At 38.2% G+C, this 21,398-nt stretch overlaps 2 protein-coding genes across 3 annotated transcripts; one reads left to right on the forward strand and one right to left on the reverse strand.

The window, feature by feature from the left end:
* Positions 1-2,023: 2,023 nt before the first annotated feature.
* Positions 2,024-12,341, reverse strand: LOC103718155 (protein CHUP1, chloroplastic). Of its 2 annotated transcripts, XM_008806841.4 has the most exons (8): positions 12,188-12,341; positions 7,083-7,852; positions 6,044-6,499; positions 5,819-5,950; positions 3,539-3,720; positions 3,302-3,413; positions 2,936-3,079; positions 2,024-2,461 (listed from the first exon to the last, which is right to left on the reverse strand). In XM_008806841.4, exons 2-8 carry the CDS (start codon positions 7,638-7,640, stop codon positions 2,348-2,350), a joined length of 1,698 nt encoding a protein of 565 aa, XP_008805063.2. In that variant the 5' UTR covers positions 7,641-7,852; positions 12,188-12,341; the 3' UTR covers positions 2,024-2,347. The 2 variants fall into 2 exon arrangements, with proteins under 2 accessions (XP_008805063.2, XP_026664676.2); XM_026808875.2 differs by lacking the exon at positions 12,188-12,341 and having other exon boundaries at positions 7,083-11,196.
* Positions 12,342-15,428: 3,087 nt separating this feature from the next.
* Positions 15,429-21,357, forward strand: LOC103718166 (PSME3-interacting protein). The gene is made up of 7 exons (XM_039123753.1): positions 15,429-15,581; positions 15,693-15,767; positions 17,708-17,765; positions 18,200-18,255; positions 19,136-19,198; positions 19,804-19,872; positions 20,875-21,357. The coding sequence occupies exons 1-7, from the start codon at positions 15,516-15,518 to the stop codon at positions 21,097-21,099; spliced, it is 612 nt and encodes a 203-aa protein (XP_038979681.1). The 5' UTR covers positions 15,429-15,515; the 3' UTR covers positions 21,100-21,357.
* Positions 21,358-21,398: the final 41 nt, after the last annotated feature.

A 21,398-nucleotide genomic window follows, 5' to 3' on the forward strand; every position in this document is an offset into this window, starting at 1 on the left:
TTTTTAAAGAGCTTGTTAAAAAAGTTATATATAGATATAGAAAATATATAGAAGTTATTAATATTGACATTTTAAACAATAAAGCTTTGAAAATATCATAAAGAGTAAAATAAAATATATTCATTTTTTCTTTTTTTTATCAAAGAGGAAAAGGATTTTTATAAAAAATAAAGAATATATATGGAATGTTGCTTATGGATAGACAAAATAAATTACTTATATAAAGCAATAATCATGTTGTAGACTAGTGGTTGAAGGCTTGCCTTTCAAACCAGAGAACATTGGCTTGAATCTTGGGTTATACAATTTATTTTATTATATTTTTTTACCAAATACTAAAATCTAGATGGGAAAAGTATTTAAAATTAAAATCTATAAATAGATATTCAAATTTGGATCCGGATCTGATTAGATATCAAAATTTCTAATCTAAATCTAATCCGATTTGGATAAGGAAATGGTGCAATGTTTCTCTAACTTTTTTTTAATCTCTACCCTTGGGTGAAGTTTTTTTTTTTAGTTGTTAGAAATTTTCTCTAGCTACTTATTTTAAGTAAGAGCATATAATTAGTGAGTTACAGAGATAAGCACATAACTAGAAAGAGAAACTAATGAAGGGAATGGTTCTAATTTTGCAATCTTACAATTCCAGCAGGCAGACAACCGTGCTGTATCTCCAATATCTGATGATGCAACTAATTGCAACATGGGTCAATTCCTACAGCTTGGGTTCCCTTTTGGTTGCAGCTTGCAGTCCCTGGTACATAAGAATGTAGAACCATCAGTATGGATTGAAACAACCCTATTAAATCCATTTTGAACTTTTTAACTGATAAAGAATTTTAAGTTTTTTATTGTCTTTTGTTTTGATATAGAATTGAACATGTGCAGGCATGGTGCACACACTGTGTCGGTAGGTGTTTGGCAAGGGTATGAGCACTGATTTCTAAATCCTTGTCAACATTAACCAAATTGTTGTCATCTTCCTAGAATCAAAATTAGTTTCTCCTCCAACTTGATTGTTTATTTATTGGAATTATCTTAGCATGAATTGTTTTTAAATTTTTTGGGAAAATGATCTTGGCATCAATTCCTAAATGATCAGAGCGAGATCCGCCACATCGGAAAGCTGAGTGTAGGCTAAAACTTCAGGAGGCCATAATTTGGTCATACGATGCCCAATTGAGATGATCTTTTTTTTTTGAAATTGAATATTTTTTTAATATCAACAACTTTGGGCTAGCCTCGTAGGAGGTTCAATCAGGCCGAAATTCCATCGTTTAGGCTTTGAAATGGGCCAGTCAAATTGAAAATTTACTTTTCGGATAAGACTTTGAACATGCCTAGCTCTATATCCGATAAGAATCCGGCGAAGCGACAGAGGTAGAGTTGATGTAGAAGTCGAGATCTATCTCCTCAAGATTTTTATTTTTTTAGAAGATTTCTACTAGAGATGTTTATTTTAGAAAAAAGAGCCCTATTAGGATTAAGAAGAGAAATCCGACCCATATTGTGTTAGAGCGGACCTCACATTATAAATAGAGGCTATGTACCTCATTTTTTTAAAAGAAATGATGAAAAAAAATGAGACTTAAAGTCCTACTTTCGAAATTCTTCTTTCTTCTTCTAGTTATCTTCCGAGAGACTTGAGTTGAGCCGGTTGAAGGAAATCTTCCTTCTCCCCGATCAGATCATAGTGCTTTCCTAAAATCTTTGAAGCAGAAAGAGATCGTTTCTTTGATTTAACCTCCACAAAAATATAGCAGTCCAACTGAACTGAAGTATGATGAAATAATGAAAAACAAAAAAATTTCAACTCTGTTCCTACAATTTGCCAATTTCTAGCGTTCTGATTTCTGTCATTATATTCAAAACTTTATCCAATCTTTGATATGAGAGATGTAGATGTTGCGATAAAAAAAACACCATGAGAGCCTCACTAAAGGGTTGCTACCCTTGTGCTTCAGACTTCCAAATAAGTCCAAAGAAAACTTTCACAAGAATGGAAAAGCTAGCACAGTAGTTTTGTCCAAACAGATGCTATAAGGCTCATAACATTTAACTTATTTGGAGGTCCAATGTTGCAATTTATTGTACTCCTCTGACAAAGCTCCAAGTCCCTACCACATAATTGTCTAATTGGGTCTCACATGAGTCAACACATAATGAACTATAGATAATGCTCCCCAGTTCTGACAACCGAATCCAAACTCTTAGAAAAACCAGTAACCTTTCCAACCATCATGCGTGTATCATCATTTTACAACATTTCAAGCAAACTCCTTCGATATGTCACCTGCAGCTTGCCTTCCACCTTAAATTATTTCTGAGAATCTCTGATGCTATCTCAAGACATTGTGGTAATAGGAAGCAGATCCTTTGATCCTCTTCCTTTTGATTGAATCCGCTCTCTAAGCTCCTCAAAAGCACACATCGTCTCAGAGTCGAGACCTCCAGCAAACTGCCAAGCGAACAATGAAAAAATAAAAATCTTCGAAATGCTTATATGTGTGGATGCATGGATGTAGGGGCTACTGCTTAGTGCAATGGTAAAAGGCTTGAGCTGACCGGCACAAAGAAAGTCTTGAAGCAGTCACTTCACACAAAAGAACAAACAAAATGTCAAATATTAGGTTGTCCCCTCCCCCCAGGATCCCGAATTCCCGGGACCGGCAATGGCCTTTTAGTGGATGCATGGATGTAACATAATGCATATATTTGGCAAGGTCTCTGGTTCAGCTAGATAGACATACTGATGTCTCGAAGTCTATGTGTAAATAAATGATAAATGTGTGTTGATCTTTATAACAGAGATTACTTTCTGAAATGGTCCCCTGTTGAAGAATTTTAAAACTGATATCCATAAGTACTTTCATATTGGACTTCAGCCTTCATGTGGTGATGTAGTGATGTAGTTCAAAGATCATTTACTTACCTGGTGCACCTGATAAGCAAAGCGAACACCCTGGAAGACAAGTGCCTCCTGTGCTGATTCCCTTTCTGAATGTCGAACTGATTCAAGCTCCATTGATACTCTCTTTAAGTACACTTTTGCAAGCTTCACAGAGGCCAGCTTTATCTATCATAATCAGGGATACGAGCATCTATTTAGACATATGGAGAAGGTATAAAGTGCCGATCCATGCCAAAATTTTAAAAAAAAAGGAAAAAGGGGTTCGATGTCCTTTTTCAACTGGATGAATATCTGAAAAAAAAAAACTAATAGACACCATGCTGCTCTGTGCTGGCTAGCTTGTTTTTGTGGTCGGCCAGTCAGCATGTGCATGAATCTATGTCATACCTTGCTCACCATTCCTGAGTCGAGCATCCAGTCTGTTGGAATTTTGCACTCTCTGTAAGGTAGCATAGAAGTATTTCTCAACTTAATCAATCTGTGCATGCTTCGCTCCAACCTTCCAGCAGGGTCATATATAGAAGAGAAAAATCAATACTGAAAATTATTGAAAAACCCAGAGAAGGAATACAGCTAGGATTTCCAAAGCAACAATGAATAATGTAATGTCGCCATCATACTCACTTATCTAGCAAGTTTGATATCTTCTTCAGGGTGGCATCACATGGCATGGATGCGTCATCCTTAAAAAAAGAAACTTCGGCTTCTACCTGTTTAAGATCACGGTACTCACAAGCAGCTTCTCTCAATGCATCAGCTTTCCTTTCGGGCCAGTTAAAATGCTTCAGAACGGCTCTCTCATCAGCCTGCATAACATTGAAGAAATAATGAGTATCATATTAGCAAATATCATCATGCAATCAGAACTTACAGAAAAAATTAAGAAAACATAATCATAGAAAGGATAAAAGATGTGATTTGCATCATTTTTTAGTGATGTGATTATGATTTCTCTATGCATCTTCATTTTACCTTGTCACAAATTGAAAAGATAGGATACCTTTGCATTACATATATCTCTTTTCTTTATTTTAATGGATTACTTACAGGCTAGCAATATTGGTATGCTGTAAACACAAACAATTAACTTAGGAGGACTTGCAGTGCTTTCGCTCATTAGCTAATAATGAAGCTGGTTAGTCTGTGCTGGGACACAATAAAAGCATAAACTGAGGGTGCCAACTGGTTGAGATGGCAGTCTCTTGTGAAAGACAATACAAGAACAAGACCACAAACTTAAATTATTTAATGGGCTTAAAATCTACTGAATCATTACAAGTGTGCTGCTCCCTTATCTTCCTACTCAGCTGTTACCTGTGTTTGTTCCTGATTTTGCCATTATTTCATTTTTAGGCCCCTGAGGTCCCATGTTTTGCTGGACGAGAAACACTTGTTTGTACAGATTGTATAATCCTCTTGAAACTTCAGCACTATGGAAAAGCCCAATCAAACTCCTTCAGGAGTTCATAAAGGCTATATTGTTCTTTGCAATTTTTTGGGACTCTTACACTTAATTTTCATAAACAACTCTTGAATTTTCACTGCCCATCCTCAGGATTTCATGTGCATTAATCCCACTACAATTTGAGATGCTTATTTGAGTTGCATTCCTTTATATGACAGGCCATGCTAAACATCCAAACTGTGCGTTAATAAATTAGCAAGAAACAGAGGAAACTATAGGTAACCTGAAATTTCATTGAGTTACAAGTACTCTTAGCCCCTAGAAGTGAACTAGGTAGGTTTGACTGCAAAACAAGAAAGTTTAGTGATGATGCATTCTTATTTCACACTAAACGTTTAAATCATATCCTTGGAAACATAACACAGATTTGAAGTTCGCACTGTGAGAAAGTAAACAATAAACAAGAAGTCTTCAAACTAAGTTGTCGTAATGAGGTTGTAATGGGGAGTACTTCTAACAATTATGGACTTTCAAGAAGAAAATCCTTTTAGGAAAGCCTAGGCATGTGAAGGTATCGTTACATTTGAAACCTTTCTAAATGATTTTCATGTTGAAGGAAACCCAGGTGTAGACATACATAAAGCTATAACTTGATTTAAATGTTGACATGTAGAAAAATTATGTTCTCAAATCTCAACAGATGACTCTTAACTATTACGAAGACATTAAGTTGCTCTCCTCAAGCTTCAAGAGGATTTCAAGATGCAGCTCATCATATTGCAGCTTTTCCAAGCTATCATCACCAGCTAGATAATGAAATCATAGTTTAATATTTGAGCATTGTCAGAACCATGTCTTAGAAGAGAAATCAAGAAGAATGAACAGGACCATTTTTCCCCCAAACTAGAATGTAAACATGTCAGAGTTTCTTTTGATGTGTTGGGTTTTGAACAACATTAACATTGGGATTTAGTTTTTTTTTTGAGAAAAAAAGACTCTGATTTAGTTCATCAGCTTAAAACAAAGGAGATGAAAATCCCTCCAGTCAAGGCTAAGATACATGGATGTGTTAGGAAACTTTCCACCTTTCTTAAGAATTTCAATGTAGAAACAAAGCTATGTGTAGACATACCTAAAGCTCTTAGTAGATTTACTTCTTGATTAAAAAACTGTCTTCAACAAATGCCTCTGATTACCACTAAATTTGAAGATTATTCTTCTCATACTGCAAGAGTTCAAAAAGCTCGCCATCTTGAAGTTTTTCTAAGTTATCATCGCCAATCGCATATGAAATCATAGCATATTGTCGAACAGTGTACAACCACAAGTCATATGCCCTTTGATTTTTTTCATCTTCTTATATGAGACTAAAATCTGATATGACATGGATAATATTCTTAATGAGGCATTGGATTTTCTTCCCTAAAGAAATCATTGCCTAGATTGAACGGACCCTATGTTGTCACCACAACCATTAACAATAAGTTTTTAAACATTACCAATGTAGAGAGCTGTCCATCAAGCCAATCAACAAACGCCAGGACATCCTCCATATCCATGTAAGCGGCAGATTGAACTTTCTGTATGAGATGTCTGATAAAGTCTCCTTTTGTTTCTACATCTGCTTTAATCTATGGAAGTAGTTAGAAAGCCAAACTAGAGACTAAGAAATAATTATCATGAAAAAGTTAAAAATTACATGACCAAGGGTCAAAAATGCTTACCGCTAATAAATGAGCTGATCGGTTTTGAAGCTCTCCAACTATGCTGTTATGTGCGTTACTAGCAACAGGACTGGCAGAATTCCCATTTCCCACTGGATCCTTCTTTCCATCTCGCTTTGTTAAGGAATGATATAATTCAACTAATGCAGTAGCCTTTTGCACTGTATTTTGTCTTGCAGGGACTATGCGAGGTGGTGGTGGTGGTGGTGGTGGTGGTGGAGGAGGCCCACTGGTAGGTGTGCACTGAGTTGGGGGAGGTGAAAAGCGCTCCTTCTTCAGAACTTGTAGTTGGTTTTCTACAGCTTTTGTCCTAGATTCCGATGCCAAAGTCTGTATTTTCACAGATGTATCTTCCCTGGCAACGTCCTTTAGTCTAAACTGATCTAACTTACTTGCTATGAGTTTCTGCATATCCCTAAATACAGAAGGCTTGGCTTCCTGGCCGATTGACACCACCTGCATCCATTTAGAAAAGCTATCATGTAATAGTCCCGGTCATACATTGCATCAATTCATTAACTCAATGAAATAGTGGTTGCTTGGCACGCATTTCTCAGAAAAAAAAAAAGTAATAGTTTTGGGATCATGTCTAACATCAAAATCATAAAACAACAATTCACTTTTACAAGAAAAGAAAGAAAATGATCCCAAATGTCTGAAAAATTTGTCTCAAAAATCAGGATAATTTATGAATCAGGCCATGGCTCTTCTTAATATCAACTAGAAATGGAACCACTCTCTCTCTCTCTCTCTCTCAATATCAAGTAGAAATGCAACCTCTCCGTCCCTCTGCCTCTCTCTCAAGTGGGAGATTTTTAGTTTTTGGTTAGAAGAATCAGTCTGAAGGATAGACTGCAGGTAGTGTGAGCATGATGAAGATAGTGAAATTTAGGAGTAGCACTTTTTTGAATCCTTCCTTAACTTCTGTACAAAGAAATTAGGTAGTTATAAGTATTTCTCCAGATCACAAACAACCCAAAGAAAGAAGAAATTTAGTAAAAATTCCTAACAAACATGCTCAGAGTGATGAAATCTTTACCTGCTCGCTCGTCTGGAGGGCTCTAATTTTTCCTTTGGCAGCCAAGAGATCTTCCTCAAGCTGCTTATTCTGTGACTTCAGCTGAAGATTAACGCCCTGCAGCTTCTCTATCTGGTCTTTCAGTCCCACCACTTCAGACTGCAACTCCTTCACCAATCTCTCTTTCCCATCAAGCTTCCTCTGCAATTCTTTTGTCTTCCCACCAGCTTCATCTTCAGAGCCCCTGCAATGAGTATCTCCCTGCCGCCGCAACCGAGCATACTGCTCGACAACTCGGTTTCCTGGCCGGCTGGTATTCTTCGAATCCTCAGTCTCTCTTTCCTTTGGAGCTCCCACTTCATCAGCCCCTGACTTCGGCTTGTTTGGTTGAATGGATCTTCTAACTCTTTGGGTGGTGCTTGCTTCTAAAGGAACAACCTTTGGCCTCGTTTTGGAGCCTGGCGCGACCCCATTTGCTGAATCTCCTCTCGGGCTATCCCTTGTTCTGGAAATTCTTGCTCGAGCTGCAGGCGCTGGCGAGGAGGCCTTGTGATCACTTGTCGAGAGCTCTTGCTTCATTGTTTCTTGAGAACAAAGACCATCCAGATTACAGTTGAGGCCAGGGATGGTTCAGAGAATTTATGAGATGTTTCTCTCCATGTGGGAAGGTGGTTGGAGAGAAGTGGGAAGCTGTGTAGCGAGGGGGTGGGGATCATGTGGAAAAAGAGGCCAAAGTATGAACTGTTGACTGTGGACGCATGCAAACACCGAGATTTGTTTTCTGTGCAAACCTGGGATCCACCAACAATGATACAAAAATAATAATAAAAAAAAGGTGGCATGAATTCCAAGTGACAGCTCAACATGGCCAAAGTCCATGACTTGTAATCAAGGGCAAATGATTAGTTAATAGGCTTCTGGGAGGACATATCAGAGGATATGGAGCCTTTGGCTGTGGTGAAGGATTTAGTGTTGTCTATGCACCGTATGACATTATAAAAGGATAAGAAGCTGACCTTATGGGTGATGGGAACCTGAGAACACACATAGAAGCACTAATTGTTTATCTAAATAGAAGGTCTAAGTTTAGACTTTGGAGCATTTGTTGCTTATGGTTTGCATACTTTTGTTGTACTGCGTTCTGGGAGAAGATAGGTTCAGATCTCTGGATACTGGAAGTTAGAATTTGGAGAAGTTAGTGGATTCTGATGTTGGACGATTTTGTCTGGGAGAAGAGGCATAAAAACATAAATTGGCTAAGGATTGGTAACATGGTACAAAGTAATTATTCTGACAGCTGACTCACTTCAAGACTTATGAGGAAAATAGAGAAAAATGAATTATCCTTGACATCTGGTGTTTGGAAGTAATCATCAGCCTAACCACAATGATGGCAACACTAAAAGCCTGATAAGTGGGAACAATTACTGTTAGATGCTCAAAACACATCACAATTCTTGGCAGAAGTAATACCAAAGGCACACGAGACAATAGAACATGAGGCAGCTATCAGTAGGGGTAAAGAAAAGAGAGGAAATGATATGGTAAATAGGCAAAAATTTAATAAATCATGCTCAAGAGTTGTCACTAGGGAGTTTCGTAGGGCATTTTCTCATAAGTTGTGATGGAATGAAGACAATGGTCAGCACTATTAAAGAAGTTTCTTGGAATCTGCAGACTCATTTAACTAAGGTTGCATACTCTGAAATTAAATAATGAAGTTTGGCAGCATGAGAACCTTGAAAGATGAGAATAAATGCATGTAATAAGCCCCATCTGCAGTATTTTAAAACCAGAAGTTTCCCACCACCATTAAACAAAAGAAAGGGAAACAACTGGTTCCCACTCACCAAATAAAGAGTAGTTAAAGGAAGATTCTTTTGGAACATGTCAAATTATTAGGAACCAAGTATGTTCCTATTTTCAGCTGCAGTAGAGGGAGCTAAAATCAGTGGGGTCTGGGACTAAGGAAATTTTTTGGTCCCATCTTCCTCGAAACCCAACAGAAGGAATATGTAGCCACTTTTTTAATGGGCAGATATCGCATAAAAAAAGAAACAAACCAAAGCATCCAATACCTAACAAAAGATTAAGTAATTGATTGCTATCAATAGAATATACAACTTGTAGTTGCATGTAGTTAGAATTGCAGCAACTTCAGTTACAGCTACTCTTTCCTCAAAAATCGTTTTAACTCAATTTACATCTGAATGTAACTTCTATTTGTTGCCAGTAGCTGCCATCACTGCTGCATTGCAATCAATTAACATTTTGGCTGTAGGTCAGTGTGCAGCACCTGGACTGCTTACTCAGACTGGAGTAATATGTTAATTTGCACTTACCACAAACCAAATATGAAAAAAAGCACTAGTTGCAGTAATGAGATTACAGTCGCTCGACCTATGTGCAATCAAAATTCTAACTCATTATTGTCCACCAACATTCTAGGATATGAATTAGAGCTCGCTCACTCTCTCTCTCTCTCTCTCAACTCAATTAGATTCCTCCAGCCAAAAAAACTCGCCTGGGATGTTGGGCGTTTCAGAGGTTGATATATTTAGTACTTTATACCTTAACTGCTAGTACCACCCACCACCGAATATATTAGCCTTGGTGCTACGAATTATTAGGCTACCAACTTTTATCAGTTGTCCTATGAAAGACCCCAGACAAAAGCAAACAAAAAGCTCTCAAATATGATGGCCCTGTCCTACAAAGTTATATGAACATATACATCTAAAAGGTTTTGTGACAGACAAAAAAACATGTCATTGGACCCTCTTACAGGCACTGATCACCTCAACTTACTTAGAAATAATTCAGATTCCTCCTAGAATGATCACCTCTCACAAGTCGCAAGATGCCACTGCCATGCATCATGGTTCATGGACCCTGAAACAAAAGCCTCCTTCCAATGAGGACAAGGTTGCAGTCTAAGTTTTGGAAGAACCCATGAACCGAAACTTTCACATGTTTTTCGTCATTGCAATCATGCAAAGAATCCACTATGTGAATGACGTAAGATAATTTCCTATCTGAATTGTTTATCACGTATCGCTGTTGCACATTTCCAGGAATTCCAGAGATAGCATTTCTCATCTTTGGAATTACAAACTTTTGGCTTCTTTATTTTTCCAGTTGCATTCATGCAGACAAAACTAGTATCTGATTTTTTTTATGATTGAAAATAAACTTAACTCTAAACAAGCATTTCTAATACTGCAAGGCCAACCCTTGATGTCTTCTTCCCCCAACAAAACTTGAACCTCTACTCGATAAACATTTTGAAGTGTGACATACCAATTAGGTAGAATGAACTTGGTCAGGCCAACTTTTGGACATTAAGATTCTTGCATGATCTACAACAGTATTAGTGGGTCTACTTTTTTTCCCTTTTATTTGAGAAACACAACTTTTTCCCCTAGGCGATCCTGCTGCTTCTCTCACTGGGGATGTAACCAAACTTCAATAGTGAGTGTGGTGAACAAACACTCGCCCATTACTATGTAATTCACCTAACATAGTCATAATGATAGCTTAGCCATCAAGCATTATTCCACCTTCTTGGCGTAAGCTTCAGTGATCCGTCTTTCCAAACTATTCTTATTAAGGGATATGTCTTTTACACTGCTTTTCAACATCATTTTCATAGCTTCAACACAATGTTATTTCGGCCTACACCTTAATTTTTGGCTCCAGACAAAAAAAAATTATGCCAAAAACTAATCCTCTCCTTTTGATGTCACCTAGTCATCTGTTAAACATGCAACTGTCTTTGCTGGTTCTCCATCATCCTCAGGTTGTGCAACTCCTATGCTTTCTTAAAGCTAGCTATTAAAATTTTATCTAGAAAGATATCAACCCTAACTCTAGGTCCATCAGGTATCACCATGCTAGAGTGGGTATACACATAGATGGGCTACGTTTATCATGGGATTCCTACCCCCTGCTCTGCATCAGCCAGATAGATCATCATGATCTAATGAATAAGCTCCAAGTCTAAACACAAATGTAGGACCAACCTCTTTAGCCCATAAGAAAAATCAAGTGCAAGTTAATTACCAAACTATCAAGCAGATCTCAGATCACACTTGTCTCCTAGATTTCGATATATGATCCATTAGACAAGTAGCCAAAAAAATGGGCACCACCTAGATACTGCCAATAAAAAAAAAAAAAGGCAATATCCATGCATATTCATATAAGACTCTCTCCTAAAACTTGGCATAGGGGTTCTCTACCTTTTTCTCCTTAGGCTCCTAGAAAAATAATTTTGTTTCTATATGAACAAGCACATCTAGGTCATTTTTTTAATGAATTATAGTTCATCTTCAATATCTTATTGTTTTCTTTCAAGAAAAATTATTTGGTCCCCCCCAATTCATTTTGCAAGAGAATGAAAGAGAAGAAATTGAAGGAGAGCTCCTGCTTTTCATTTATTATATACCTCCCATTGGCAAAGGCACCATTAAATATCCATGTATATTGTCTACGCTATTCCCAAAATGGCCCTGTATTTTATATGGCATAGCTTTACCATATCTCTAAAAGCAACTAATAATGGTCATATTATTCTGAAAAAGGTAAGATATAATTATAATTTGTATAGAAGATATAATTATAATTAATGATCAATTCCATCTAAAGACCCTGCCACCAGGCTTTATTTATCTGCTATCGCACTAATTACAATGCCTTTCGTCCTAGCTATTCCCTGGGAAACCTCTGCGATACGATCGGGGAAACGATTAGCTTAACGATCTCCGTTTCCCGAACGATTCACCAGTTTCCCATTTCCTTGCTCTCCGTTTACGAGAAGAGAAAAAATCGCGAAATACTAATCGAATAAACCTTCATAAATGCCTCTATTTTTTAATATAGAAAAAAGAAAAAGTCCGATATTTTGCAGTTTTAAATCCCATCTTTAGTTAAGAACTCAAATTTATAACTATGCAATCTTGCTGTGGAAGTCCCAGAAGTCCAGATTACCAACCAAAAAATACGAAAAAATATCACAAAAACGCAATACCAACTGATGCTAACTATGGAGGAAAAGACTCTGAAAAGATCCAAGTTTCATTAATTTTTTCCTCTACAAACTATTGCCAAGAAGAAAGAGACGATACCTTCGAGAAAGAACGAGAGAGAAGGGAAAGGGAGAGAGCGAGAGAGAGTTGGACAATGGCCGCTGCGTTTCCCGTGCGCGAGAGGCTGGAAGCTGAGAACTTTGGCGTCGCCTCGAGCGAAAGAGAGCCCGCTATCTTTATAGAACTCTTTCGGCGTTGAAACGCTTCCCAGAGCTCGCACACCGAAAGAGATTTTGCTTAAACTTAAGCGGTTTCTTGCCGTCCACAGAGATGATGACACGCATGCAGCGCATCCAACCAACGGTCTGCATCAGTGATGCTGAAGTGGTTGCGGTTGTGATGTCGATGAGGCGCGGCTTAATCAATTAGTGGTCTTAAAACCTGGAGGGGAGTGTAGGTTTTGAAGTAGAGTGATTGGAATGTGCAAACAACCCCTCCACATCAACCAACCAACTCCCAACTAATGTTTCCAAGGGCTGCAAAGTTGGATGCAAGTGATCAAGTTGGACTAGAAACCAAATCAGAAGTGGGCTCGAGTTGAGCTGCAGATAATAGACATGACTGTCAAGTACATCTTCGGATCCAATTTGATGCAATTTGTCTTCAGTGAAGCCATAAAAAAGGCCTAAAATCTGGCTTGATATGGATCAACTTGACTCTTAGATTGAAACTTGCCTTGGCGCTTGTGAGGACTCGTGTGGTTGTGTATTTAGTCTCACAACAGTTATTCGTTGGGTAGATCTTGGATATTTATATAGGATCAAGGAACCCAAATTATACCTTTCAGCTAGCCTTTTTGGGTGAAGTTCTGCAGCACAGATTTATGGAGGCTGACAACGGGCCGATCGTGGTGCTTGTAATTAGAATTGAATAGATTTGAACTTTTAACCTGACGAGGATGTCGAGGTTTAAACGGAGAAGTATATGAGGACCTGTGCGAATGTGTGTTTAGTCTCACATCGGTTATTCGCTGGATAGATTTTGGATACTTATATATGATCATACTTTGTTGTTACTTGACACATAGCAGGGCACTCATGATTGTGTTTAGTTGGAAAAATCAGACTACTGGCCCCATGTTTCAGTCATACGATAATCTGGCTTAGCTTGGCTCTGCACCTGGACCCAATCCATAGTTTAGATTTTGGCTGTGTCGGATCTTGGATAGGAGGGATCACATAGGTTTATGCCAGGTGCAATGGTTTCTCTGGAATGTATATATCTTCAGCTGGTCCAAGGCATCAAGTATCCTGCAAGAAGCCAAACGAGTATTTTTCGTCTTTGGTGCAACTTTTGTGCTCGACTTCTAGCGTCCTACTACAGTATCATGCTCTGAAAAGGCCTATGATTCAATGGATGGGAGGATATTGATATATACTAGCGTTTGTCGCAAGCCATGCGTTAACCGAGTTTGGTTTCCCACAATTACTTCCAAAACTCTTCTCTTATTTAATTTGTTAATTCTTCGGCCGATCCTTAGAGCCAATAACCATCATCTAAAAGTCAATAGAGTGATTTCTACTACAGCAAAACAACCAATCATGATGCATGGATTCATTAATTCTTACAAAGGCAAAGTAGCTTGGAAAGTGCTTATTGGGTGGTGTAATGCTTGTCTTTTCCAACTTTATTCCTTCCCTTCCCAAACACAGGCTAGTATTCTGATCCTTCCATCTTCCTTTGACTGCACATGAAGAGTAGCTTCAAAGATTTCCATGGATGCAATGCCACTGTGGCCAAAACAATGGAATCGCACTCATGGATGAGAACACAAATATTTGGGAGGTAAACAAGGTTCCAAATTGTTGGGGTGTCAGATCATAGCTTGCCAAACCCAAAACAAAACTTCTAGAGTAAGAAGGCTGTGATGGAGACCTGAATTCAAACCAAGGCTTTTATATCAAGGAATACTGTCTTCCAACCAAATGGCCCATTGAATACCAACCATTCTATGTCTATGGAACATTATTAAAGGGCTTCCAATGATATGGAAGGAATTAAAAGACGTGGATGTTGGCTTGAATGGGAACATCCAATGAGTAAGTTCTACTCTTTAGATTTTATACGTGGCTTGTGGCTTGTCTTCCATGAAGGTGGTTGGTAAGTGCACTTCAGTGTCGAAATGAAAGCTTGGACGTTTTCTTCTCTCGATAATCTGTTCATTGATGCCAAAAATACGGCATATGTCGTAATTAAATAAAGGTTTTTCTGAATGTCCCAATCACGTATGAATTTTTGGACCAGGAAGATGTGGATTGATCAAAGAGGTGCGACCACCAACATAAGGCTCAAATTTCTTAGGGCAGTTTCATTCAACCAAATATATTTGGTGTTTTTTTGGAGCAGCATGTTAAGAATCTGTAAGCTACGGAAATATGTAACAAGGAGGTGGTGCCTTACCAAATGAGTTGTTAACTAGTTGAAAATATTGTTCCTACTACTTTTGGTCATTCCTCTGGCCTGCCACTTGTAAAGAATGCACCATGGAACACAACAAAGTCTGCATGCTGCACCAACCTAAACTCAACCTCTCTCTCTCTCTCTCTCTCTCTCTCTCTCTCTCTCTCTCTCTCTCTCTCTAGATCCATTTATCTGTTGTTTATAAGCCTTTACTAGTCAATATGGGTGTCGTAAAACGAAGAGGGAGCATTAAGATGCATAATCATCAAGTATCTCAAAATTCTTATGTCGCCCTCGCATAACTCATTATTCTCAGAATCTAAGGGCCTCATGTGAAGCAAAAAGAACAAGGTTCGGGTTATATATTTCGTACGAAAGAATGTTGGCCCAACTAGGCAATTCCTAATTTTCATTTGTTTGTTATAATTATAATAATGAATTAAATTCATTTATTTGTTATCATCAAAATCAAATGGTAAACTGTTGAAACCATGAGGTTAACAAAGAATGATTCATCTTTTTTTCGCCATGTGTACCATTAGATCGCACAATAGTCACTACAAGAACTGCATAGATAGATGAAAGAAAATCTTTAGAGTGCTTTGAGATTTGTATGAGGTATGATCTAACAATTGATGCTGTAAAAGAAAATCAACTGTTCTTTCGTGCCAAAGGTACAACCCAAACCCAAAAGAACCATGGTTAAGCAACATAACTAGTAGGCATGTGATGCACATGAGTGATGAGGTCATTGTGTGGGCCGTAATAGCTTGGCTTTTGGATATTCCTCGGGCCAGGCCCGGTCCATTTGCATCCCGGATCATGGATCCAATTATCAGAAATTCTAACCCGAAACCAATCCGAGTCGGGCACAAAAGCCCGTTTGCATTTTCCGGTGATCGGAGGATGTTATTTTCGCAGACAAGGGAAGGGAAGGGAAGAGAAGAGAAGCCACCGCCGGGGAAAGATGGACAACGATCACGCCGCCGCCTCCGCGCCCATTAGGCTGGTCAACTTCATCTCCGAGGAAGAGGTCTCTTATCTATCTTGATCCTCTAAACCCTAGCCCTAGCCCTAACCCTAACCCTAACCCTGACTATATCTCTCGTTTTGGATTGTTACAATCGTCGCGGATTGGTTACAGTTGGATCAGGCCAAGAAGACGAGGGGTGAGAGAGTCGACGACGGCACCGCTCAGCGAGACAAGCCCTTGTACGAGGTGCACGCTCGGTTCTCCTTCTTCCTGTCGTTTCCTCTGATGTCCGCGTATGAATTGGCCTTCTTTGTTTTCCATTAGATTCCATTTCTGTCATATTTATCAATTGATATTTTTATTTTCTGAGAACAATTTAGAACTTTTCACCTTGAAACCTCTTAAAGTAAACTTCTTTTATTGTTCTTTTGATGGGAAATTTTAAAGGAATGTTGCTGCAAGTGTTAACTGGCATTATCCGTGAACTTGTCTTATATGTTTTCCCTGGATCGTTGTCATTTCCTTGGTGAGATAGAAAAATGCGAATAGCTGGATCTGAATTGAGTTTCTTCCTTTATTTCTTCCTTAACAGAATTAATATCCACATCATGTGGAGTTTGTGCTAATGCACATGAGCGGCGAGTATTTTGGAGACTATGAAACATTGATACATCAATCCTTTATGCCTTTCAATTGTTTTAATTAGAAGCTATGATATGCTAAAAATGTGAAAATGTTGGTCAACTCTCTTGCAATCAATTGAATTATATATGAACTTGCGATAGAAAGGATAAATGAAGACAACGGGTAAAATCAAAGGAAAGTTCTAACCTTTTGTTTGTGATGAATGATAACGGTATCAAGAAGTTGTCAATAGGTAATAATAGACAAGTACATTTCTAGTGACTACCTAGGCTACAGGCCCTATCTCTTTCCATTCGAATGGTGATTTTCTAGGCTTCGGATACCTACCTGCCAAAAAAAAGGACAATTGATATGTGAGATGACGCGCCTTCAATGTTTCCTATATAGTGGACATGAATGCCAACTGCCCAGGTATCCCATAGTGTCCGAAATTTCATTTAACTTTTCTTAATGACACTTCAGTGCCTGGATACAGAAAAATGTTTGACACTAACAAGTAAAAAGAAGATATGGCACTTAAGCTTATAATATTTAACATGTAAAGTAGCTAAGATTTAAAATATTATGACTTGTTTCCAAGTGCCCTTTGACCGTACATTCCCAAAAGACCACAGCAAGTGTTGTTGCCTTCTAGCTCAAGTAAGCAGGAGACTCCAATTCATTTTGGGGTCCCATGTAGTGTCATACCATGTAATGTCATATCCAAGTGCTGAAATGCATTACCAAGCTAGAAAGTTTGAAAATTTAAGCACCCAGGTAATATTAAACTCCTTGGCATATCTTGTAAAATAGTAATATAGCGTTGCAGAAAAGATTAAGTTTGTGCATGAATGTCGAGGCAAGAAACGCATTTGGAAGAATGTGAGAAATGAAAAAAAGAGTTGAACTGAAAATGATGCAGAAGGCTTTACTTAAACTAATGTCTGAGTGGAGGTCCTTGCTAATAACTTTAGAATCTTGGTTCTTTATCACATAAGGGTGGGGAAATATTTAAGGGGAAATCCAACATTGTAAGGGATGATAAATAGATTGGAGGTGCATTAATTTTGGTGCCAGGCTTTTACTTTGAAGTGAAATTTAATGCCTTAGGATGTGCAGGCAACCAATCTGTACTATTAATCCTTTTGTTGATTAAGTGCTGAATATATTTGATTTTTTTTTTTCGATCGTCATGTAAGATCACCTGATGTGCAAATAATGTTGAAGTACTTTAGGTTAATGAAGACTTGGTCCCTGAAGGACTTGTATTCAAAAGTAATATTCAAGAGAAGTTGCTGCTCAACCTCCTTTTAGTCTAATTTTTGTGTACGTGTTTGCTTTTTAAAAAAAAATAGTTTGAATGCATGTGTTTTCAACTAGTTGTATTATTATGTGATAAGAGCTATCAACCTTCATCATTAGATATATTTCAGAAAAGAAAATCATGCAGTGATGCAGACTAAGTTGATTAGCATTGTTTATGTAAATTCCAGCGGACAGTCTGGACAGGAAACACCTTAAAAGAATGCTTCTTCTACTCACTAAATATTTCTTTGTTGCAGATATTAAAAGAGAATAAAGACAGAAAAGATGCCGAATTCAACGAGAGATTCAAGCATAGTGAGTGTGCTTATTTGAAGATTTTTTCCTAAGCTAATTGATTCATGAGGTATTTATGATTCATGCGCGGTTTCAAAATTGACATTCTGCATGCATATTTTTTGATGGCAAATAAATATTTCATTGTCTTGATAAGTATATCTCCATCAATTTCCTTTTGATTTTTGAAGTTAGAATGCTTCACTCTTTTTACTTTTTTTGGTTTATATGTTCTCATATCGTTTAGCTGTGTCCTCCCTCCCCTCCAACCAACAGAGTTAATCTTTTGTCTAACGAAATTACATTGTTAAAATGTATCTTATATATTATTCATGGATAACGTGATTTTTTTATATAGTTTTTTGTAATCTAGGGTTGGATTTATTTATTTAATGGTGTTGCATGTTATAAATGTCAGTTGAGTAGATATTTGATCATTTTGATACTTATTTCAGGACCACCCAAAGCTCTAGATGAGGATGAGACAGAGTTTCTAGATAATTTGGAGATGGTGAGCATTGTCTTAAAAGCTATTCGCTCATTGGGTGTGCCGGCATCAGTAGACCACAAAAGCCTTTCCCAGTTTCCCACCTTAGTAGAATTTATTGGCTATTATATGTTTTCATTTTTTGCTTTGTCCTGTTTTAGTTTCTCAATCAAACTTATTTCCTTTTAGTTTCATTCTTCACTTGCGCTTGTATTCGATTTGTAGTGTGCACTTGAATGTTAAAATCGTTGTCAATCCTCAGACTCTTACTTTGTGATAACAAACATGCCCTTTGTCTGATCTAATGTACATGCAAATAGAGAGATTTAACTGGAAAGTGGAAACCATTTTCTCAAGAGATTTAAATGTCTTAAATGTCGTCAGTATGTCCATTTCAGATGCCTTCTCCTGGCAGGCACTGATTTACCTCTCAGTATGTTTATATTCTTCGTATGGCCCCAAAGATCTCTCTCTCTTTCTCTCTCTGTCTCTGCGCATGCGCGTGCGTGTGCGTATATGTTTGCGTTTGCGCGCGCGCGTGTGCGTGCGTATATGTTTGTGTCCATCTATAATATTTTCTTTCAAATTTCTGAACAATGAAATAAAATTAACTCCAAATATAAGAGAAAAACCGATTCCTTGATCTCTTTCTCTTTATAAAATAAAATAAAAAAAACTGATTCTTTCTACTACTGTAAGTACATATTATGGCTTAGTGTGATGCTTTTGTGATCAGCACTAGCATAATGTGATGGTTGTATTGCTTTATTTGGAGGGAAGAAAAAATTAGTCTCACTAGTAGTGGTTGATGTGCATTGATGTGCTTTACTCTACTTCATTGCGGTTTGCCTGCACCAACTGTTTTGCCTGTTTTCCATTCTGAACTTGTATAACTTCAATGCAGTCAAAGCGAAAATATGAGCGGCAACTGGCAGATGAAGATGCCCAGCAACTTCGCAGTTTCCAAGTAAATTCCATTCTCTTCCAATAACTTAGTTTTGTCTTGTAATGGGTATATATATTTTTTTAATCTGATTTTCTCTTCAGCTGAAAGCTTGCTGTGAAATTTGTCTCATTGTTGGTCCTCTAAGAACTTTGATAGTTTTTCATATTCAAGATGATTAGTGCCTCTAGTATTGTTATTGTCAAATTCCAAAGCCTTTAGAGCCTTTTTCACCCTTGATCATCTGTATTCATTAAGCTAAATTTAATTCGGTCTAAAGAAACTGTCTGCATTACATAAAAATCTACAAAGATCTTCCAATGCTGCCTAATTTGAGGATGGATAATCCGTGGTCTGCACAAGCTTTACCATATTGCTTCACAATATCTGGAACTGAATTTTGTATAGCTCGTATAAATTCCATTGATCAAATTCCAAAGAGTAACTGCATGCTAATTTCTTCACTGCCAAATCATGCATTGTTGTATGTGTCTAACATATTCACTCAATAAATCATGGTGTCGAGTCAATCTATTTTCATGTTTAGAGTCCTTTAATGTGGCCACTGAACCATAGTTTAAATTTCTTTTACTATCCATGTAAACTTCTGTTTTGCCCCCTATTTCCAGGAAGCTTTGGCTGCCCAGTCATCTATTGTTCATGAGCTCAAGGAGACTCCTACCACTGCTCGAGCTGAGGTTAGTTGCTTGTGCATATGGGCATGCATTTCAGAGACAATTTCTTCTTCTTTTAAACAATATAAAACACATATAACATGTGTAGCATAGATCAACGGAAAAAAATCGAGCATTTGTAACAAAGAAAAATTTTATTCATTGAATATGTATGCTCACACAGAAGAAAACTTGAGTCAGATGTGCGTTCTGCTGCTATTCTTGGCTATCTGAACCATGGTCTGCCAAATCGACCGGAACCGAAAATCGACCGGAACCGGTCGGTTCAGGCTGTACCGAACCGGTGTTGACAGCTATCGGTACGGTTCGGCTGTGAAAACTGGTACCAAACCGAAACCGGTGCGACCGGCACCGATAGAAGCGGGGAAGAAGAGGAAAAAAGAAGAGAAGAAGAAGAAGAGGAAGAAGAGGAAGAAGAAAAGAAAGAGGAATAGAAGAAGAGAAAGCAAGTACCAGGAGGAGGACCTCTCTTCCTTGCTCGCGGGCGGGACCTCTCTTCCTTTCTTGCTCGTGGGAGAACAGGCGAAAACCGGGAAAGAGAGTAGAGGAGAGGAGGAGAGTGGGGAAGAAGAGGAGGAAAAAAAATAAAGAAAAAAAAAACCCCGCGTGCAGGGGTGAGTGGGGAACCGCGAGCCCGCTCGCGTTCCGCGCGCACGTGGTTCCCTGCACGCGCCGCAATGCCGGGCGGGGCAGCGATCTCATGCGGGCTGCCCTGCGTGGGCTTTTAATGCCGCACAAAGTGGCATTTAATGCCACTCTGTGGCAGTGCAGACGCGCGGGCGCGTTTTTTTTTCTATCTCGACCAGTTCGGTATCGGTTTTTATCCAACCGGTACCGGTCTTTACCGATACATCGGTACTATCAGTACCGCAGACCCTGATTTGAACTATATGATTCTGTGCTGTCTTGTGAGAGTCCGGCAACCGGATTCTTCTTTTTTTTTGACTAATTAAATATATTAGTTATCACCCCCATGACTCCACCATGCTTGATGCCAATATGCAGGAAAAGAAGCCAGTTGCAAAGAGGAGTCATGATGCACGGCCAGGGCACCTGATTATCTCGGTAAAACCACAAGCAAAGAAGGCAAAGATAGACACCAAATCTGATAAATCCTCAGTCACTGACAAACCATCAAATGGACAAGTAGATGATAAGCTGCTTGGTGTTGCTTCTGTAGAGTCTGTCGGTGGTTTGGTCTCATATAGTGATGAAAGTGATGATGACTGATATTGCTCTCGATATGTTATCATTTCTCTTGATTTTGATATTTTTGCAGCAATCTTCTTGTTAGAAACCCGGGTCATATGTATATTAGATCAAGTTTCTTTGACCTTAGTAGTTTCATTACCCAGTGTGCTTAAGCATATTGCACCATGATGTCTTTGTTCCATATAAGATGCCTTTGCACTTGAATTTTCTAATCAGAGTGATAGCATATGGAGAAGCAGGCGATTTTCTGCCTTTCTTCTTCCAGACTTTTTTTTCTTTTTGGTGCCTCCTGTAATAATCTTATTTCATAGAAAGTA

This window comes from Phoenix dactylifera, chromosome 1 (genome assembly GCF_009389715.1).
Source record: "Phoenix dactylifera cultivar Barhee BC4 chromosome 1, palm_55x_up_171113_PBpolish2nd_filt_p, whole genome shotgun sequence".
Taxonomy (NCBI): Eukaryota; Viridiplantae; Streptophyta; class Magnoliopsida; order Arecales; family Arecaceae; genus Phoenix; species Phoenix dactylifera.

What these genes read in the sequence shown, in the direction of transcription:
- LOC103718155 (XM_008806841.4), bottom strand. Translation starts at nt 7,640, where the DNA reads ATGAAGCAAGAGCTCTCGACAAGTGATCACAAGGCCTCCTCGCCAGCG. An exon ending in CCCTCCAGACGAGCGAGCAG is followed by an intron (nt 6,500 to 7,082) that starts GTAAAGATTTCA and finishes AAATGGATGCAG; the next exon opens with GTGGTGTCAATCGGCCAGGA. An exon ending in ATGGACAGCTCTCTACATTG is followed by an intron (nt 3,721 to 5,818) that starts GTAATGTTTAAA and finishes AATGTTATGCAG; the next exon opens with GCTGATGAGAGAGCCGTTCT.
- LOC103718166 (XM_039123753.1), top strand. Translation starts at nt 15,516, where the DNA reads ATGGACAACGATCACGCCGCCGCCTCCGCGCCCATTAGGCTGGTCAAC. An exon ending in ACTTCATCTCCGAGGAAGAG is followed by an intron (nt 15,582 to 15,692) that starts GTCTCTTATCTA and finishes GATTGGTTACAG; the next exon opens with TTGGATCAGGCCAAGAAGAC. An exon ending in CTACCACTGCTCGAGCTGAG is followed by an intron (nt 19,873 to 20,874) that starts GTTAGTTGCTTG and finishes GCCAATATGCAG; the next exon opens with GAAAAGAAGCCAGTTGCAAA.